General features: G+C 37.8%; 9 protein-coding genes across 9 annotated transcripts; all 9 read right to left on the reverse strand.

The window, feature by feature from the left end:
• Positions 1–1,491: 1,491 nt before the first annotated feature.
• Positions 1,492–1,995, reverse strand: LOC134695322 (uncharacterized). Its single transcript, XM_063556546.1, has one exon. The coding sequence runs from the start codon at positions 1,993–1,995 to the stop codon at positions 1,492–1,494; it is 504 nt and encodes a 167-aa protein (XP_063412616.1).
• Positions 1,996–2,331: 336 nt separating this feature from the next.
• On the reverse strand, positions 2,332–3,003 carry LOC134695324 (uncharacterized). The gene has a single exon (XM_063556548.1). The coding sequence runs from the start codon at positions 3,001–3,003 to the stop codon at positions 2,332–2,334; it is 672 nt and encodes a 223-aa protein (XP_063412618.1).
• Positions 3,004–3,955: 952 nt separating this feature from the next.
• LOC134695325 (guanine nucleotide exchange factor subunit RIC1-like) lies at positions 3,956–4,627 on the reverse strand. Its single transcript, XM_063556549.1, has one exon. It carries the CDS (start codon positions 4,625–4,627, stop codon positions 3,956–3,958), a length of 672 nt encoding a protein of 223 aa, XP_063412619.1.
• Positions 4,628–4,739: 112 nt separating this feature from the next.
• Positions 4,740–5,243, reverse strand: LOC134695327 (uncharacterized). The gene has a single exon (XM_063556550.1). It carries the CDS (start codon positions 5,241–5,243, stop codon positions 4,740–4,742), a length of 504 nt encoding a protein of 167 aa, XP_063412620.1.
• A 336-nt stretch (positions 5,244–5,579) lies between these two features.
• On the reverse strand, positions 5,580–6,083 carry LOC134695328 (uncharacterized). The gene has a single exon (XM_063556551.1). The coding sequence runs from the start codon at positions 6,081–6,083 to the stop codon at positions 5,580–5,582; it is 504 nt and encodes a 167-aa protein (XP_063412621.1).
• Positions 6,084–6,699: 616 nt separating this feature from the next.
• On the reverse strand, positions 6,700–7,203 carry LOC134695332 (uncharacterized). Its single transcript, XM_063556556.1, has one exon. It carries the CDS (start codon positions 7,201–7,203, stop codon positions 6,700–6,702), a length of 504 nt encoding a protein of 167 aa, XP_063412626.1.
• A 29-nt stretch (positions 7,204–7,232) lies between these two features.
• LOC134695333 (uncharacterized) lies at positions 7,233–7,931 on the reverse strand. The gene has a single exon (XM_063556557.1). The coding sequence runs from the start codon at positions 7,929–7,931 to the stop codon at positions 7,233–7,235; it is 699 nt and encodes a 232-aa protein (XP_063412627.1).
• Positions 7,932–8,099: 168 nt separating this feature from the next.
• Positions 8,100–8,603, reverse strand: LOC134695334 (uncharacterized). Its single transcript, XM_063556558.1, has one exon. It carries the CDS (start codon positions 8,601–8,603, stop codon positions 8,100–8,102), a length of 504 nt encoding a protein of 167 aa, XP_063412628.1.
• LOC134695335 (uncharacterized) lies at positions 8,604–9,107 on the reverse strand. Its single transcript, XM_063556559.1, has one exon. The coding sequence runs from the start codon at positions 9,105–9,107 to the stop codon at positions 8,604–8,606; it is 504 nt and encodes a 167-aa protein (XP_063412629.1).
• Between the last annotated feature and the right edge of the window lie 9,850 nt (positions 9,108–18,957).

The following is an 18,957-nucleotide window of genomic DNA, read 5'->3' on the forward strand; positions in this document are numbered from 1 at the left end:
ACATACTGGTGGACTCGTACACAGACAGGTGGATATATAGACTGGTGGACATGTAGACAGATTGGTGGACTCGTACACATACTATTGGATATATAGACTGGTGGACATGTAGACGGACTAGTGGACTCGTACACATACTATTGGATATATAGACTGGTGGACATGTAGACGGACTAGTGGACTCGTACACATACTATTGGATATATAGACTGGTGGACATGTAGACGGACTAGTGGACTCGTACACATACTGGTGGATACATAGACTTGTTGACATGTAGACTCACTGTTGGATACATAGTCGTCTGGTAGACATGTAGACATACTGGTGATCTCGTACACAGACTGGTGGATACATAGACTGGTAGACATGTAGACATACTGGTGGACTCGTACACATACTATTTGATATATAGACTGGTGGAAATGTAGACATACTGGTGATCTCGTACACAGACTGGTGGATACATAGACTGGTAGACATGTAGACATACTGGTGGACTCGTACACATACTATTTGATATATAGACTGGTGGACATGTAGACATACTGGTGATCTCGTACACAGACTGTTGGATACATAGACTGGTAGACATTTAGACATACTGGTGGACTCGTACACAGACTGTTGGATACATAGACTGGTAGACATTTAGACATACTGGTGGACTCGTACACAGACTGTTGGATACATAGACTGGTAGACATTTAGACATACTGGTGGACTCGTACACATACTGGTGGATACATAGACTGGTAGACATTTAGACATACTGGTGGACTCGTACACATACTATTTGATATATAGACTGGTGGACATGTAGACATACTGGTGATCTCGTACACAGACTGGTGGATACATAGACTGGAAGACATGTAGACATACTGGTGATCTCGTACACAGACTGTTGGATACATAGACTGGTAGACATTTAGACATACTGGTGATCTCGTACACAGACTGTTGGATACATAGACTTGTAGACATTTAGACATACTGGTGATCTCGTACACAGACTGTTGGATACATAGACTGGTATACATTTAGACATACTGGTGATCTCGTACACAGACTGTTGGATACATAGACTTGTAGACATTTAGACATACTGGTGATCTCGTACACAGACTGTTGGATACATAGACTGGTATACATTTAGACATACTGGTGATCTCGTACACAGACTGGTGGATACATAGACTGGTAGACATGTAGACATACTGGTGATCTCGTACACAGACTGTTGGATACATAGACTGGTAGACATTTAGACATACTGGTGATCTCGTACACAGACTGTTGGATACATAGACTGGTAGACATGTAGACATACTGGTGATCTCGTACACAGACTGTTGGATACATAGACTGGTATACATTTAGACATACTGGTGATCTCGTACACAGACTGTTGGATACATAGACTGGTAGACATGTAGACATACTGGTGATCTCGTACACAGACTGTTGGATACATAGACTTGTAGACATTTAGACATACTGGTGATCTCGTACACAGACTGTTGGATACATAGACTGGTAGACATTTAGACATACTGGTGATCTCGTACACAGACTGGTGGATACATAGACTGGTAGACATGTAGACATACTGGTGATCTCGTACACAGACTGTTGGATACATAGACTGGTAGACATGTAGACATACTGGTGATCTCGTACACAGACTGGTGGATACATAGACTGGTAGACATGTAGACATACTGGTGGACTCGTACACATACTATTTGATATATAGACTGGTGGACATGTAGACATACTGGTGATCTCGTACACAGACTGGTGGATACATAGACTGGAAGACATGTAGACATACTGGTGGACTCGTACACATACTATTTGATATATAGACTGGTGGACATGTAGACATACTGGTGATCTCGTACACAGACTGTTGGATACATAGACTGGTAGACATTTAGACATACTGGTGGACTCGTACACAGACTGTTGGATACATAGACTGGTAGACATTTAGACATACTGGTGATCTCGTACACAGACTGTTGGATACATAGACTGGTAGACATTTAGACATACTGGTGATCTCGTACACAGACTGTTGGATACATAGACTGGTAGACATTTAGACATACTGGTGATCTCGTACACAGACTGTTGGATATATAGACTGGTGGACATGTAGACATACTGGTGATCTCGTACACACACTGTTGGATACATAGACTGGTAGACATTTAGACATACTGGTGATCTCGTACACAGACTGTTGGATACATAGACTGGTAGACATTTAGACATACTGGTGATCTCGTACACAGACTGTTGGATACATAGACTGGTAGACATTTAGACATACTGGTGATCTCGTACACAGACTGTTGGATACATAGACTGGTAGACATGTAGACATACTGGTGATCTCGTACACAGACTGTTGGATACATAGACTTGTAGACATTTAGACATACTGGTGGACTCGTACACAGACTGTTGGATACATAGACTGGTAGACATGTAGACATACTGGTGATCTCGTACACAGACTGTTGGATACATAGACTTGTAGACATTTAGACATACTGGTGGACTCGTACACAGACTGTTGGATACATAGACTGGTAGACATTTAGACATACTGGTGATCTCGTACACAGACTGGTGGATATATAGACTGGTGGACATGTAGACATACTGGTGATCTCGTACACAGACTGTTGGATACATAGACTGGTATACATTTAGACATACTGGTGATCTCGTACACAGACTGGTGGATACATAGACTGGTAGACATTTAGACATACTGGTGATCTCGTACACAGACTGTTGGATACATAGACTGGTAGACATGTAGACATACTGGTGATCTCGTACACAGACTGTTGGATACATAGACTTGTAGACATTTAGACATACTGGTGGACTCGTACACAGACTGTTGGATACATAGACTGGTAGACATTTAGACATACTGGTGATCTCGTACACAGACTGTTGGATACATAGACTGGTATACATTTAGACATACTGGTGATCTCGTACACAGACTGTTGGATACATAGACTGGTATACATTTAGACATACTGGTGATCTCGTACACAGACTGTTGGATACATAGACTGGTAGACATTTAGACATACTGGTGGACTCGTACACAGACTGTTGGATACATAGACTGGTATACATTTAGACATACTGGTGATCTCGTACACAGACTGGTGGATACATAGACTGGTAGACATGTAGACATACTGGTGATCTCGTACACAGACTGGTGGATACATAGACTGGTAGACATTTAGACATACTGGTGGACTCGTACACAGACTGTTGGATACATAGACTGGTAGACATTTAGACATACTGGTGGACTCGTACACAGACTGTTGGATACATAGACTGGTAGACATTTAGACATACTGGTGATCTCGTACACAGACTGTTGGATACATAGACTGGTAGACATTTAGACATACTGGTGGACTCGTACACAGACTGTTGGATACATAGACTGGTAGACATTTAGACATACTGGTGATCTCGTACACAGACTGTTGGATACATAGACTGGTAGACATTTAGACATACTGGTGATCTCGTACACATACTATTTGATATATAGACTGGTGGACATGTAGACATACTGGTGGACTCGTACACAGACTGGTGGATATATAGACTGGTAGACATGTAGACATACTGGTGATCTCGTACACAGACTGTTGGATACATAGACTGGTATACATTTAGACATACTGGTGATCTCGTACACAGACTGTTGGATACATAGACTTGTAGACATTTAGACATACTGGTGATCTCGTACACAGACTGTTGGATACATAGACTGGTAGACATTTAGACATACTGGTGATCTCGTACACAGACTGTTGGATACATAGACTGGTAGACATGTAGACATACTGGTGATCTCGTACACAGACTGTTGGATACATAGACTGGTAGACATTTAGACATACTGGTGATCTCGTACACAGACTGTTGGATACATAGACTGGTAGACATGTAGACATACTGGTGATCTCGTACACAGACTGTTGGATACATAGACTGGTAGACATTTAGACATACTGGTGATCTCGTACACAGACTGGTGGATACATAGACTGGTAGACATGTAGACATACTGGTGATCTCGTACACAGACTGTTGGATACATAGACTGGTAGACATGTAGACATACTGGTGGACTCGTACACATACTATTTGATATATAGACTGGTGGACATGTAGACATACTGGTGATCTCGTACACAGACTGGTGGATACATAGACTGGAAGACATGTAGACATACTGGTGGACTCGTACACATACTATTTGATATATAGACTGGTGGACATGTAGACATACTGGTGATCTCGTACACAGACTGGTGGATACATAGACTGGAAGACATGTAGACATACTGGTGGACTCGTACACATACTGGTGGATACATAGACTGGTAGACATGTAGACATACTGGTGGACTCGTACACATACTGGTGGATACATAGACTGGTAGACATTTAGACATACTGGTGATCTCGTACACAGACTGTTGGATACATAGACTGGTAGACATTTAGACATACTGGTGATCTCGTACACAGACTGTTGGATACATAGACTGGTAGACATTTAGACATACTGGTGATCTCGTACACAGACTGTTGGATACATAGACTGGTAGACATTTAGACATACTGGTGGACTCGTACACAGACTGTTGGATACATAGACTGGTAGACATTTAGACATACTGGTGGACTCGTACACAGACTGTTGGATACATAGACTGGTAGACATGTAGACATACTGGTGATCTCGTACACAGACTGGTGGATACATAGACTGGTAGACATTTAGACATACTGGTGGACTCGTACACAGACTGTTGGATACATAGACTGGTAGACATGTAGACATACTGGTGGACTCGTACACATACTGGTGGATACATAGACTGGTAGACATTTAGACATACTGGTGGACTCGTACACAGACTGTTGGATACATAGACTGGTAGACATTTAGACATACTGGTGATCTCGTACACAGACTGTTGGATATATAGACTGGTGGACATGTAGACATACTGGTGATCTCGTACACATACTGTTGGATACATAGACTGGTAGACATTTAGACATACTGGTGGACTCGTACACAGACTGTTGGATACATAGACTGGTAGACATTTAGACATACTGGTGATCTCGTACACAGACTGTTGGATACATAGACTGGTAGACATTTAGACATACTGGTGATCTCGTACACAGACTGGTGGATACATAGACTGGTAGACATTTAGACATACTGGTGATCTCGTACACAGACTGTTGGATACATAGACTGGTAGACATTTAGACATACTGGTGATCTCGTACACAGACTGTTGGATACATAGACTGGTAGACATTTAGACATACTGGTGATCTCGTACACAGACTGTTGGATACATAGACTGGTAGACATTTAGACATACTGGTGATCTCGTACACAGACTGTTGGATACATAGACTGGTAGACATTTAGACATACTGGTGATCTCGTACACAGACTGTTGGATACATAGACTGGTAGACATTTAGACATACTGGTGGACTCGTACACAGACTGTTGGATACATAGACTGGTAGACATTTAGACATACTGGTGATCTCGTACACAGACTGTTGGATACATAGACTGGTATACATTTAGACATACTGGTGATCTCGTACACAGACTGTTGGATATATAGACTGGTGGACATGTAGACATACTGGTGATCTCGTACACAGACTGTTGGATATATAGACTGGTGGACATGTAGACATACTGGTGATCTCGTACACAGACTGGTGGATACATAGACTGGTAGACATGTAGACATACTGGTGGACTCGTACACAGACTGTTGGATACATAGACTGGTAGACATGTAGACAGACTGGTGGACTCGTACACAGACTGTTGGATACATAGACTGGTAGACATTTAGACATACTGGTGATCTCGTACACAGACTGTTGGATACATAGACTGGTAGACATTTAGACATACTGGTGATCTCGTACACAGACTGTTGGATACATAGACTGGTAGACATTTAGACATACTGGTGGACTCGTACACAGACTGTTGGATACATAGACTGGTAGACATTTAGACATACTGGTGGACTCGTACACAGACTGTTGGATACATAGACTGGTAGACATTTAGACATACTGGTGATCTCGTACACAGACTGTTGGATACATAGACTGGTAGACATTTAGACATACTGGTGATCTCGTACACAGACTGTTGGATACATAGACTGGTAGACATTTAGACATACTGGTGATCTCGTACACATACTATTTGATATATAGACTGGTGGACATGTAGACATACTGGTGGACTCGTACACAGACTGTTGGATACATAGACTGGTAGACATTTAGACATACTGGTGATCTCGTACACAGACTGTTGGATACATAGACTGGTAGACATTTAGACATACTGGTGGACTCGTACACAGACTGGTGGATATATAGACTGGTAGACATGTAGACATACTGGTGATCTCGTACACAGACTGTTGGATACATAGACTGGTATACATTTAGACATACTGGTGATCTCGTACACAGACTGTTGGATACATAGACTTGTAGACATTTAGACATACTGGTGATCTCGTACACAGACTGTTGGATACATAGACTGGTAGACATTTAGACATACTGGTGATCTCGTACACAGACTGTTGGATACATAGACTGGTAGACATGTAGACATACTGGTGATCTCGTACACAGACTGTTGGATACATAGACTGGTAGACATTTAGACATACTGGTGATCTCGTACACAGACTGTTGGATACATAGACTGGTAGACATGTAGACATACTGGTGATCTCGTACACAGACTGTTGGATACATAGACTGGTAGACATTTAGACATACTGGTGATCTCGTACACAGACTGGTGGATACATAGACTGGTAGACATGTAGACATACTGGTGATCTCGTACACAGACTGTTGGATACATAGACTGGTAGACATGTAGACATACTGGTGATCTCGTACACAGACTGGTGGATACATAGACTGGTAGACATGTAGACATACTGGTGGACTCGTACACATACTATTTGATATATAGACTGGTGGACATGTAGACATACTGGTGATCTCGTACACAGACTGGTGGATACATAGACTGGAAGACATGTAGACATACTGGTGGACTCGTACACATACTATTTGATATATAGACTGGTGGACATGTAGACATACTGGTGATCTCGTACACAGACTGGTGGATACATAGACTGGAAGACATGTAGACAGACTGGTGGACTCGTACACAGACTGTTGGATACATAGACTGGTAGACATTTAGACATACTGGTGGACTCGTACACATACTGGTGGATACATAGACTGGTAGACATGTAGACATACTGGTGGACTCGTACACATACTGGTGGATACATAGACTGGTAGACATGTAGACATACTGGTGGACTCGTACACAGACTGTTGGATACATAGACTGGTAGACATTTAGACATACTGGTGGACTCGTACACATACTGGTGGATACATAGACTGGTAGACATGTAGACATACTGGTGGACTCGTACACATACTGGTGGATACATAGACTGGTAGACATGTAGACATACTGGTGATCTCGTACACAGACTGTTGGATACATAGACTGGTAGACATGTAGACATACTGGTGGACTCGTACACATACTGGTGGATACATAGACTGGTAGACATGTAGACATACTGGTGGACTCGTACACATACTGGTGGATACATAGACTGGTAGACATTTAGACATACTGGTGGACTCGTACACAGACTGTTGGATACATAGACTGGTAGACATTTAGACATACTGGTGATCTCGTACACAGACTGTTGGATACATAGACTGGTAGACATTTAGACATACTGGTGGACTCGTACACAGACTGTTGGATACATAGACTGGTAGACATTTAGACATACTGGTGATCTCGTACACAGACTGTTGGATACATAGACTGGTAGACATGTAGACATACTGGTGATCTCGTACACATACTGGTGGATACATAGACTTGTAGACATTTAGACATACTGGTGATCTCGTACACAGACTGTTGGATACATAGACTGGTAGACATTTAGACATACTGGTGATCTCGTACACAGACTGTTGGATACATAGACTGGTAGACATTTAGACATACTGGTGGACTCGTACACAGACTGGTGGATACATAGACTGGTGGACATGTAGACATACTGGTGGACTCGTACACAGACTGTTGGATACATAGACTGGTAGACATTTAGACATACTGGTGGACTCGTACACAGACTGTTGGATACATAGACTGGTAGACATTTAGACATACTGGTGGACTCGTACACAGACTGTTGGATACATAGACTGGTAGACATGTAGACATACTGGTGATCTCGTACACAGACTGTTGGATACATAGACTGGTAGACATTTAGACATACTGGTGATCTCGTACACAGACTGTTGGATACATAGACTGGTAGACATTTAGACATACTGGTGATCTCGTACACAGACTGTTGGATACATAGACTGGTAGACATTTAGACAGACTGGTGGACTCGTACACAGACTGTTGGATACATAGACTGGTATACATTTAGACAGACTGGTGGACTCGTACACAGACTGTTGGATACATAGACTGGTAGACATTTAGACAGACTGGTGGACTCGTACACAGACTGTTGGATACATAGACTGGTAGACATGTAGACATACTGGTGGACTCGTACACAGACTGTTGGATACATAGACTGGTAGACATTTAGACATACTGGTGATCTCGTACACAGACTGTTGGATACATAGACTGGTATACATTTAGACATACTGGTGGACTCGTACACAGACTGTTGGATACATAGACTGGTGGACATGTAGACATACTGGTGGACTCGTACACATACTGGTGGATACATAGACTGGTAGACATTTAGACATACTTGTGGACTCGTACACAGACTGGTGGATATATAGACTGGTGGACATGTAGACATACTGGTGATCTCGTACACAGACTGTTTGATACATAGACTGGTAGACATGTAGACGGACTAGTGGACTCGTACACATACTGGTGGATACACAGACTGGCGGATACGTACACAGAATAGTGGATATATAGACTGGTGGACATGTAGACAGACTGGTGGACACGTACACAGACTGGTGGACATGTAGAGAGGTTGCCTATCCTTTTGATGTTTGAATAGATTATAGACAGTTGCTTATCTGTTTATCGTTCTATCACTGGCTTTTTTAGACTAGATACTCCGATCCCCTCTTAAATAATGACTTATTTAAACTTGCTTTCTAATTCTATATAAAAAAATCACAACTCAGAACAGGAAAAATGACACTAAGTCTAATTTACTTCGACTACTGATCAGCTGATATGCAAACCTAAAAACAGACACAAAAATAACATAAAATAGTGATTGAAAGATTGATTGCACTTTGAATGTATAATTCAGACACGTGTTACATGAGGAGCCGGTTTGTTTACAAATAATTATGTCACGTGAAGGCGCTATGACGTCACAATTTGCATCGATCTTGCAATACACTTATAGTTCACTCATACAGAATCCATTTAATATCATGCAACGTAAATGTGATTGGTTATCAAATAAAACAGAAATAATGCATGTACAGTTTTAGAAGAATTTGTTCATCAAATAGATTAGATTTTAACTTTTGACACGAATAGGTCGGGTTGACATTTCTGTCATCGGGGATAATATTGAGATAAATGGGATTAAACTGACCGTCAAAAATGTCTAGAGAAGCACATCTCGGGAACCTTATAATTAATAAGCCATAATTTCCAAAATTACTCTATATTTATAAACCCTATAGATGTAAGTGAAATTTCACAATGATAAAGATAAATAATTTTGATGATGGCGATGAAGCTGGTTAAATTGGCGCTAAAAATATTCTTACTCCTATTGCTTTACGTAATAAAATTTGTATAGAATTAAATTTGACTTAAGTTCAGCATAAAAAAAAGTGAATATGCAGAAGCATGGCAATATATTACTGATAAAGTGTGTATATATTTCTGTAAACGAAGTTGCCTGTATACTTCACTAAGGATTACATTTGAGCGCAAGGAGATATCTATTTGTGAATCGGTTTATTAACCCCTTTGAACCCAGGGTCGAAGTTCATTTTTAGCGTTGCTTTTACCATTGAGGCCATCTATTTTTATTGCGGGGTTTCACATATTTAAATCGGAATTATAGAAAAAATGGAATGTTGTCAGCAGAATCAAAACAGAAAATGATGAACACTTGATTATTTTCAGCAATACATAAATTGGATTGATGGTCTGTGTATTCACATTATTTGTAAAACTCTCCTTATTCCTGTGAAGCGTGTGCTTTACATCGAGGCTTGCTATACTTTACATCGACGCCACAGTACTTCAACCAATCAGGGAAGGTTTATTTGGGGCATTCGACCTATTTTAGTCAGATTTTGTCACATTTTAATCGAAATTATAGAAAAATGGAATATTGTTAGTACAAATAAAATAGAAAAAGATGAGAACTTTTAGCTAAAGATGATTTGGATGGGGGTTCTGGGTATTCACATTATTTGTACAACTCTCCCTTCTAATGCCATAGTTTGGAATTTCCGTGACCTAAATGGTTCGCGAAAATTAATATTTGTATATATAGTATAGTAATAACACTATGAATAATAATCACTGATGTAAAATTGCAAACGATCTCCCATCTTCGCTAGCTCAGGGCTACGATACACTTCCCTCCTCCTCTCCACCATTGGCGGATTGAGAAAGAATTTCAGAGGCACAAAGTAATGATTTTCAGTGTATGCAGTCGTTACGGGGCGCCGAATGGGACTCTTGTGGTTTTGTACCCAAAATTCAATTTTGTACGGACAAAAGTGACTTTTGTTCAACAAAAATGAGTTCAGTTTAACAAAATTTGTATCATACTACAAATTTGAAATTTTGTCATACAAAATTATCTATCAGCGGACAAAAGTCACTTTTATCATGACAAAATTCATTTTTGTTACACAGACTTGACTTTTGTTACCTAATTTGAAAATTGAGCGACAAAAGTCAATTTTGTATTTAAATTAGTTTAGTTTGGTTTCTGTGAACTAATTTGCATACAAAATCGACTTTTGTTACACAAAATTGACTTTTGTTACACAAAAATTACTTTTGTTACACAAAAATTACTTTTGTTACACAAAATTGACTTTTGTTACACAAAATTGACTTTTGTTACACAAAATTGACAAAATTGACTTTTGTCTCAACAAAATTGACAAAATTGAATTTTGTCTCAACAAAATTGACAAAATTGAATTTTGTCTCAACAAAATTAACAAAATTGAATTTTGTCTCAACAAAATTAACAAAATTGAATTTTGTCTCAACAAAATTGATTTTTGTCTCACGAAAGTCAATTTTGTCTCACGAAAGTCAATTTTGTCTCATAAAAGTCAATTTTGTTGTTACAAAATTCATCACAAAAATGAATTTTGTCTCAACAAAATTGACAAAATTGACTTTTGTCTCAACAAAATTAACAAAATTTACTTTTGTCTCAACAAAATTTACAAAATTGACTTTTGTCTCAACAAAATTAACAAAATTGACTTTTGTCTCAACAAAAATTACAAAATTGAATTTTGTCTCACAAAAGTCAATTTTGTCTCACAAAAGTCAATTTTGTCTCACAAAAGTCAATTTTGTCTCACAAAAGTCAATTTTGTCTCACAAAAGTCAATTTTGTCTCACAAAAGTTAATTTTGTTTCACAAAATTGAATCTTACCGTACACAATTGACTTTTGTGATTTAATTTCCATATCAGGTAACAAAAGTCAATTTTGTATGCAAATATGTTTATATTTGCATACCTTTAAGACAAAATTGACTTTTGTCATGACAAGTATGAATTTTGTCTACAAAAATGAATTTTGTCATGACAAAAATGAATTTTGTCTACACAAATGAATTTTGTCATCACAAAATTGAAGTTCTCACAAAACAAGTCTGTAGCACATAGTTTTGTAAGACAAAAATGATTTTGTTATGACAGAATTGAATTTTGTACAAAACCTTTACTTTACTTTAGTCTGTACTGTTCCGCCTATATCAGACGACCCACTTTTCAGTGTGAATATCATACGTATATATATTATCAGTTAATCCAATGCACTAGTATTGATTGTTTATACACATTAACCACCACCTCTATTTACACACGAGAATGAATACATCCCATGAATATATACATGACCGAAACTGGAGCGCAAGTCATAGGACCCTTAAAAGTTCGTTGCTCCATTTCAAATTATCAATTGTCACATATGCACACTTATTCATTAAGCTGTTTGATATTGATTTATTAGTACTACCTCAATAAATTCGATCGCACCTGATGTAACTTAAAACATAGTCCTCTAGTAATACATTCCACTTTAAAAACATCGCCTCTGGACAGAAAATGAAATACACTGCAGTCGATAATTAACTGTAAAGTGTTGATTTCGGAACTAAATAGTTCATCATAAAGTTTAGTAGTTACAACATCTTTAATAAAAGTTTTTAGACTCTGTATAAAACTGTTTCTCACATTATCTAAACTACTGCATCTCAAGATAAAATGTAACCGATTCTCATCCTCAGTTCCACATAGCGGACAGATTGCACTAATTTGTCGTTTACTAAATTTAGACTTATCACATTGTAGAGTATAAGTGTTACATGCTAACTTAGATTTGATACAGGCACGTAAGGTAGAGTAAGGTTCAGATCCACAAGTATTCCAAATAGAATGAATGCTTCCAAATTCAGCATCAGTATAGTTTAAAAGGTTTAAAGATGATTTTTCTGACGCTTCAGATTTTAGTTTAGTTATCCAGTAGTAGTTTACTAAAGAGTTAACCAGTTTTTTCCATTTTGACTTTGAAGGAGGGTTGACAAGTAGATCATGAGGTGACGGCAGATCATATAATTCTGTAATTGTAACTACTTTACGAAACCAGCTGTTTGATGACTCGGTTTTCATTGCAAGTTGACGGAATGCTAAGTCACGTTCGACAGAGTTATCATTATCAATAATGTTTCTAAAAATACCAAGGATTCTTTTATGGATTTCTGCTTCAATAGGAATTTGTCCAATTAATAGTAGAACAGCAGCATTTGCTGTACGATCCGGTAAATGTTGAATACGTTTTAAAAGTTTCACAAAATATATTGAAATATTACTAATGTCTGTTTTTGAAAGCAGTATGACCTCAAGTCCATATAAAAGCCTAGGAATCACGTAGCAGCGGATAAGATGAAGTGAAACCTTAGGGTTGACTCCATTTAGTCCATAAAGTCCAGCACCCATCAGTGAGTAGACAGTCTGTCTGGCTAGTTGAATGCGACCAGGGACAACTTCTTTAGTGCCTAAACGGGAAAGTTTATCACGTTTAATACCGAGATGAACTGCGTTTTCCGGAGTATCCAAAATTTCACCGTTAATAGACCAGTCGAAAGAGTCAGCACATCTATAGTTTAATACACATGATTTTTGACTACTAATAAGATAACGAAATTTATTAGCATGAAAAGTTTGTAAATCTAACATAGACTGTATTTCGTATGGACAGTTTGAAACTAAGGTGACATCATCTGCGACTGTCGGAACTCCTACGTAGATTGAGCCAATATGAGAACCTAAACGATAGGTTTCGAGTGTAGTGAGAAGAGAGTTTATGAAAATCTTATAAGCGGTTGGGGACCAGACACCACCCTGTCGGACACCTTGAGATTCCAGGAATGTTCTTGACGTTTGTCCTTGCCATTTAATATTAGAGTTCAGCCCATTATACCAGTCCTTAAAGAGAAGCCAATTGTCACCACAAAGTCCAGCTTTATTCATTTCACGAAGAAGACCATCATGCCAAACTACATCAAAAGCACTTTTAGCATCAGTGAGTGCAATAATTAGTGGATTCCCATTCTCTTTAGCCTCAGTATGTAATTCAGTAAGAATAAGCGCAGCAACAAGCGGTATTTCACCTTGAGTAAAGCCTTTCTGTAACGGACTTTGTATATTGGAAATATTGTCCTTATTCCTGACAAGATGTAATTTTTCTGTTAATTTCCCAACAGGATTAGTAATAGTAATTTTCCTGTAGGAACCAGGATCCTCTTTCGGTTTCCCCTTTTTCTTGAAAACAGGACAAGCAAGTCCATTTTTAAATACAGTTGGAATAATGTGATTTGAAAATGAGAATGTTATAATAGATGTTAAAACATAAGAGAGAGTTTTTCCACCAAATTTTAAATGTTCACAGGTTACTCTAGAGGCATCAGGTGCCTTTCCATTCTTAAGTGAATTAATAATTTGTACCACCTCCTTTTCTGAGACTGGGGCCAGAGTATCTCTATTATTAGTATAAGTATCGGTCAAGGCTGATATGTCCTGTTCCACAATAAGTTTATATGTATCATCAAAGTCAGGGTTATCGACCGGGGTAGCTAGCTTTTCGTAATATGAAGCCCAGGTATCTAAAATTTCCTCCCTCAGTATTTATTATTTTATTGTCATATTTTAAAATAGATGTCACAGAAGAGCGCAAGTTACGCTGGTTGTTAATTAAAGTATAGAAATTTTTATCATTTCTGTCAGATAGCGACATAATATCAGTAAATTTAGACTGTCTCTTAGCAGATTCTATTTTCCTTTGTTCTGATCTAAGTTTCTTTTTAAGTATTCTCATTTGTTGATAATGAATGCTTAGTTTATCTGATGTTCCCTCTTGTCTCCACATCCAATAATGATATTTACTACGGTTTAAAATTTCAGTCATATTCGGAGTCCAGCATCTATTATTTTTCCCACGTTTTCTACTTTTAGGAGGTTGAAGCGAATCAGCAGTTTGAGTAATTATCTCACAAGCAGAGAACACAAATTCATCAAAGTTTTCAATTGATAGATTATCTATTTCAGTTACTTTTGACTGTAAGTTTAATTCCAATAATCGCTGATATTCACATTTATCAATCTTATTCCAATTAATACGCTGCAAATGATTGTTTTTTGGAATAGCATTTGGTCTATCTGACGTTTTTGTTATAACTGATACCATTATCGGATCATGAGTAGAGGTGTTAGCTGATTCACGGCTATACGTACAGTATGTATTAATAATATCAAAATTCTGAATAAAATAGTCAATTTGTGACTCATCACGATTGTTAAAATGATAAAATGTACTACACTCAACACAGTTGTCAGGAATACTTAGATTATTATTACGTAGAAAGATTTTAAAATCATTATCTCTAGGATGATTCCTGAAAATTGAGGCATTCATATCACCACCAATTAAAATATTAGCAGAGTCTCTATATTTTGTGACAATTTCGATAAGTTCGTCTAATACAGAAAGATAGTCATCACGACTATAATTAATACTACGAGAAGGTAAATATACAGAAATAATCACCAGAGGTACTTCAAAGTTCAAACGTATTGCGGCAATTCTATTACTTCCATCAGGTAGTTTCTCCAAATATGGACTATATTTATTGTTTACGCAAATTGCGACCCCAGCATGTGCACGTTTTCTATCAACTACATCATCAATAATTCCATCGTCAAAACACTTAATATGACAGTTAAAATCTATAAAATTAGAATACAAATTATCCTTCTCATGACTATAGAGCCAGTGCTCTTGAAGTAAGATGATATCTGATCTTTTAATAAGTTTATAAAGATACACTAAATTAGAGGTCAGACCTTCAATGTTAAAAGATAAAATATTTAACATATGTGTAGTTAAATTCTTGGCTGATTCGATAGGTGAGATTGTTGACTCTGATTCTGAAATCTCGGGATCACTTGGTATTGTCGAAGGACATTTGATTGACGAACATGATTCTGATTTCTCTGTCTTGTCGGAGGAGGGTGGTACATTGGTTTCTTTGGTGGAGAGTAGTTCATATGTGGCAGGTGTCTTTTCGGCGCACGAGTATGGCCTAAAAAAGGCGACTGTTCATTATATGATATACTATGACTGGGCGATTGTTCATCTCCTGCCTCGTCATCGCGCATTTCAAGTTCAGAGTCAAATAAAATATTTGTACAAGAGTCATTTGAAGGATTCTCATACTTAAACTGGTCAGCAGTTTGATTGTTAAACACTTTTTGTTTCTTTTTTCTTATTCTTGGTTGTTTACGTCCATTATCTATTTTAAAGTCAATGAATTTATCAGCTAAATTTGAAATTTTATTATCTTGTTTAAGTAGTTCGAATTCTAATGAACGTACACGTTGTTCCATGGCATATGATCTAGCATTATCTTCTCGATTAGATGCAGATGGTTCATGTACCGTATTGTTGGGTTTTTGTTGTTGAATCAATAATGAATGTTCAAGATCCTTTTTATCTTGCTCTAATTTAATAGTGAGGGCTCTGTTAGTAGCCAATTCCTTTTTCATTAGTTTTATTTCAGAATCTTGTTTACAAATGAGTGATTCTTTGGTTTTCAGTTGCTTATCTTTTAGTCCAAGTTGAGATTTTAAATGTTTTATTTCCTCTTCTAAAATGTTAGTGTTATTACACGTTGTTGTTGGAGTGGCACTGATGGACACAGGAATAGGATATGAGTTACAGTTATTTAAACGTGGCGGAGTGGAGCCCATAGCAGTGGGATGACTCAAGTTTGTAGAAATATCATTACTTTCTAAACGTGACCGAATACTTGTGGTTGGTCGGATACCAATGTTTTCCGGTGCATGTTTTAGTTGAGGAGCAAGTAGATCTAATTGCAATGTTTTTAAAGTTTTGCAGCTGTTACAATTGTATTGAAGAGTTAAATCGTTTTCTATCTCGTCAACCTCCTTATCGGTTAGATTTTCACATTTATAATGTAGCCATTTATTGCAGATCTCACATTCAACTGCCTTATCGTCAGAACTACAAAGATTTTCACATGTAGGACAGTAGTCATTTAGTTGATCAGAAGTATTTATTATTGACTTTAAAGATGCAGAAGCACTATTTTGATTAGAATGTTGACACTGATCTTGTTGAGTACTAGTATTAATGTCTGTAGTTTGCATACAACTGGCCTGATTTGAATTCAAATATGCTGTGCAACAATGTCTGATTTTACTGTTAATTGCTATGAAATCCTTATTGTGGTCTAATACATTCAAGATATCAGGTAGGGTTGACGAAATAAAAACTGACATATGTAGCTGATTACCATTCAAAACTACTTTTGACGAGGTATTGTAAAAGTTTAATACGTAAAGTTTGTTCTGTGCATCATTGACAACGACAGATTCAGAGACTACTGCTTTATTTATGTCAGTGGTATTAGTCCTTCTTATTGAGAGACCCTGACCTTGAAGCACACTCAGGGACACGATTTTGAATTCCTCATAAGCACCGGCAGTGAATGTAAGCACCAAGTTACCAGGACTAAATTCAGGTACTACTGAGAATGTTCGATTTGAGGCATCAAGTTTTTGACGAATTGCTTTGTTTTTATTTAGAGCATATTCAGCTGAGTGATCAGAAGTATCGACGATAGATGACTTGTCACTAGTTGAGGTAACAGTTACAGCTTTACGTGCTGTCTTTGCAGGGGTATAGGCTGAGCGTTTTGTTTTGACTCGGTCACTCCTTCTTCTTGCTATCTCCATTATTGTTTATTTACTTATCGATGGAGATGAGTGATATATATCGAGAGGTAGTACTATGGATATCGATGATAGGTAATTTACTACACACGGTTAAACCAGTAAAAATTATGAGCAGTAAAACGAAACTTTAAAAAAGTTAAAAAATGTCCGAGACTAAAAGAACAGATTCATTTAAAAATGTTATAAAATCTGTTAAAAGGTAAAAATAGTTCTATGGAAGTGTTGCTTATAAAGTCCGGTAAGACAAAGACACAATAAATGTGGAGTATATATGCGTAAATATCAATTTACCAAAAAACTCAAGATGGCGTCGTCAGCAGATGCCAGTTTAACACACGATTCGTAGCTTTCCAGGTGAAATATAAAAGTTTTAATGTTCAGGTAACATGAACGATTGTTTTGGAGTAGAGGTGGTGTTAATAAAACAATGTGTATATAAAATGGTATGACTAAAACAGTAAAATAACACAGTTTTCCTCTGCAGCTAGAAAAGTGGGTCCGCCATGTTCGTCATCCGGGCAACACTCCCAAACCACAAGAGTCCCATTCGGCGCCCCGTAGTCGTAACTGGCTGCATCCAATCAAAAATCGTCTTTAACATGATCACGTGAAAATGTAAAAATGTAGGTAAACGATTACCACGTGATGAATGTGCAACAAGTCTTTTCACCTAAAAACATACGACGATATTTAGTGACAATTTAAAAATGTGTTTAATCAACTAATAGAAGTTTTCTGGGTATTTTTCTTGCACAAATGTTTGAACGTCAAACGTCAACCCATATTTTCGTTTCCTACTGCACCAAGTTTGTAGACTCTAAATGCTATCGTGTTTTCACCTCCACACTGAGGAGACTTCAAGTGCTCCCAATAGTCAAGAATAATGTATTTGGAATGAGCGTGTCATTAATCAAAAGATAGCAACTATAGGCTTAATATACCAAAAGTGGAGAGGAGGATAGTTGGTCGCAACCCTTGGCTAGCGAAGATACAATCCTCATGTGCCCGCCTGAAACAATATGAGTTGCTTTACCAACACTGTTTCGGTTAAGAAGGGGGTTTATCGCAAGCAAACATGTTTAATTTCGCCACATTTTCTATAGCCATTGGTCCATATGGGCGTAAAGTGCTTTTCAAATAAAATTATAAAATTATGTACTTGTCCCAAATTAGGAGCATACAATTCAGTGTAAC

The sequence above is a fragment of the Mytilus trossulus genome, chromosome 13 (genome assembly GCF_036588685.1).
Source record: "Mytilus trossulus isolate FHL-02 chromosome 13, PNRI_Mtr1.1.1.hap1, whole genome shotgun sequence".
NCBI classification, from domain to species: Eukaryota; Metazoa; Mollusca; class Bivalvia; order Mytilida; family Mytilidae; genus Mytilus; species Mytilus trossulus.

Bases quoted from the DNA above. Each gene is read 5' to 3' on its own strand.
- LOC134695322 (XM_063556546.1), bottom strand. From the start codon at position 1,995: ATGTCTACCAGTCTATGTATCCAACAGTCTGTGTACGAGTCCACCAGT.
- LOC134695324 (XM_063556548.1), bottom strand. From the start codon at position 3,003: ATGTATACCAGTCTATGTATCCAACAGTCTGTGTACGAGATCACCAGT.
- LOC134695325 (XM_063556549.1), bottom strand. From the start codon at position 4,627: ATGTCTACCAGTCTATGTATCCAACAGTCTGTGTACGAGATCACCAGT.
- LOC134695332 (XM_063556556.1), bottom strand. From the start codon at position 7,203: ATGTCTTCCAGTCTATGTATCCACCAGTCTGTGTACGAGATCACCAGT.
- LOC134695335 (XM_063556559.1), bottom strand. From the start codon at position 9,107: ATGTCTACCAGTCTATGTATCAAACAGTCTGTGTACGAGATCACCAGT.
- LOC134695328 (XM_063556551.1), bottom strand. From the start codon at position 6,083: ATGTCTACCAGTCTATGTATCCAACAGTCTGTGTACGAGATCACCAGT.
- LOC134695333 (XM_063556557.1), bottom strand. From the start codon at position 7,931: ATGTCTACCAGTCTATGTATCCAACAGTCTGTGTACGAGATCACCAGT.
- LOC134695334 (XM_063556558.1), bottom strand. From the start codon at position 8,603: ATGTCTACCAGTCTATGTATCCAACAGTCTGTGTACGAGATCACCAGT.
- LOC134695327 (XM_063556550.1), bottom strand. From the start codon at position 5,243: ATGTCTACCAGTCTATGTATCCAACAGTCTGTGTACGAGATCACCAGT.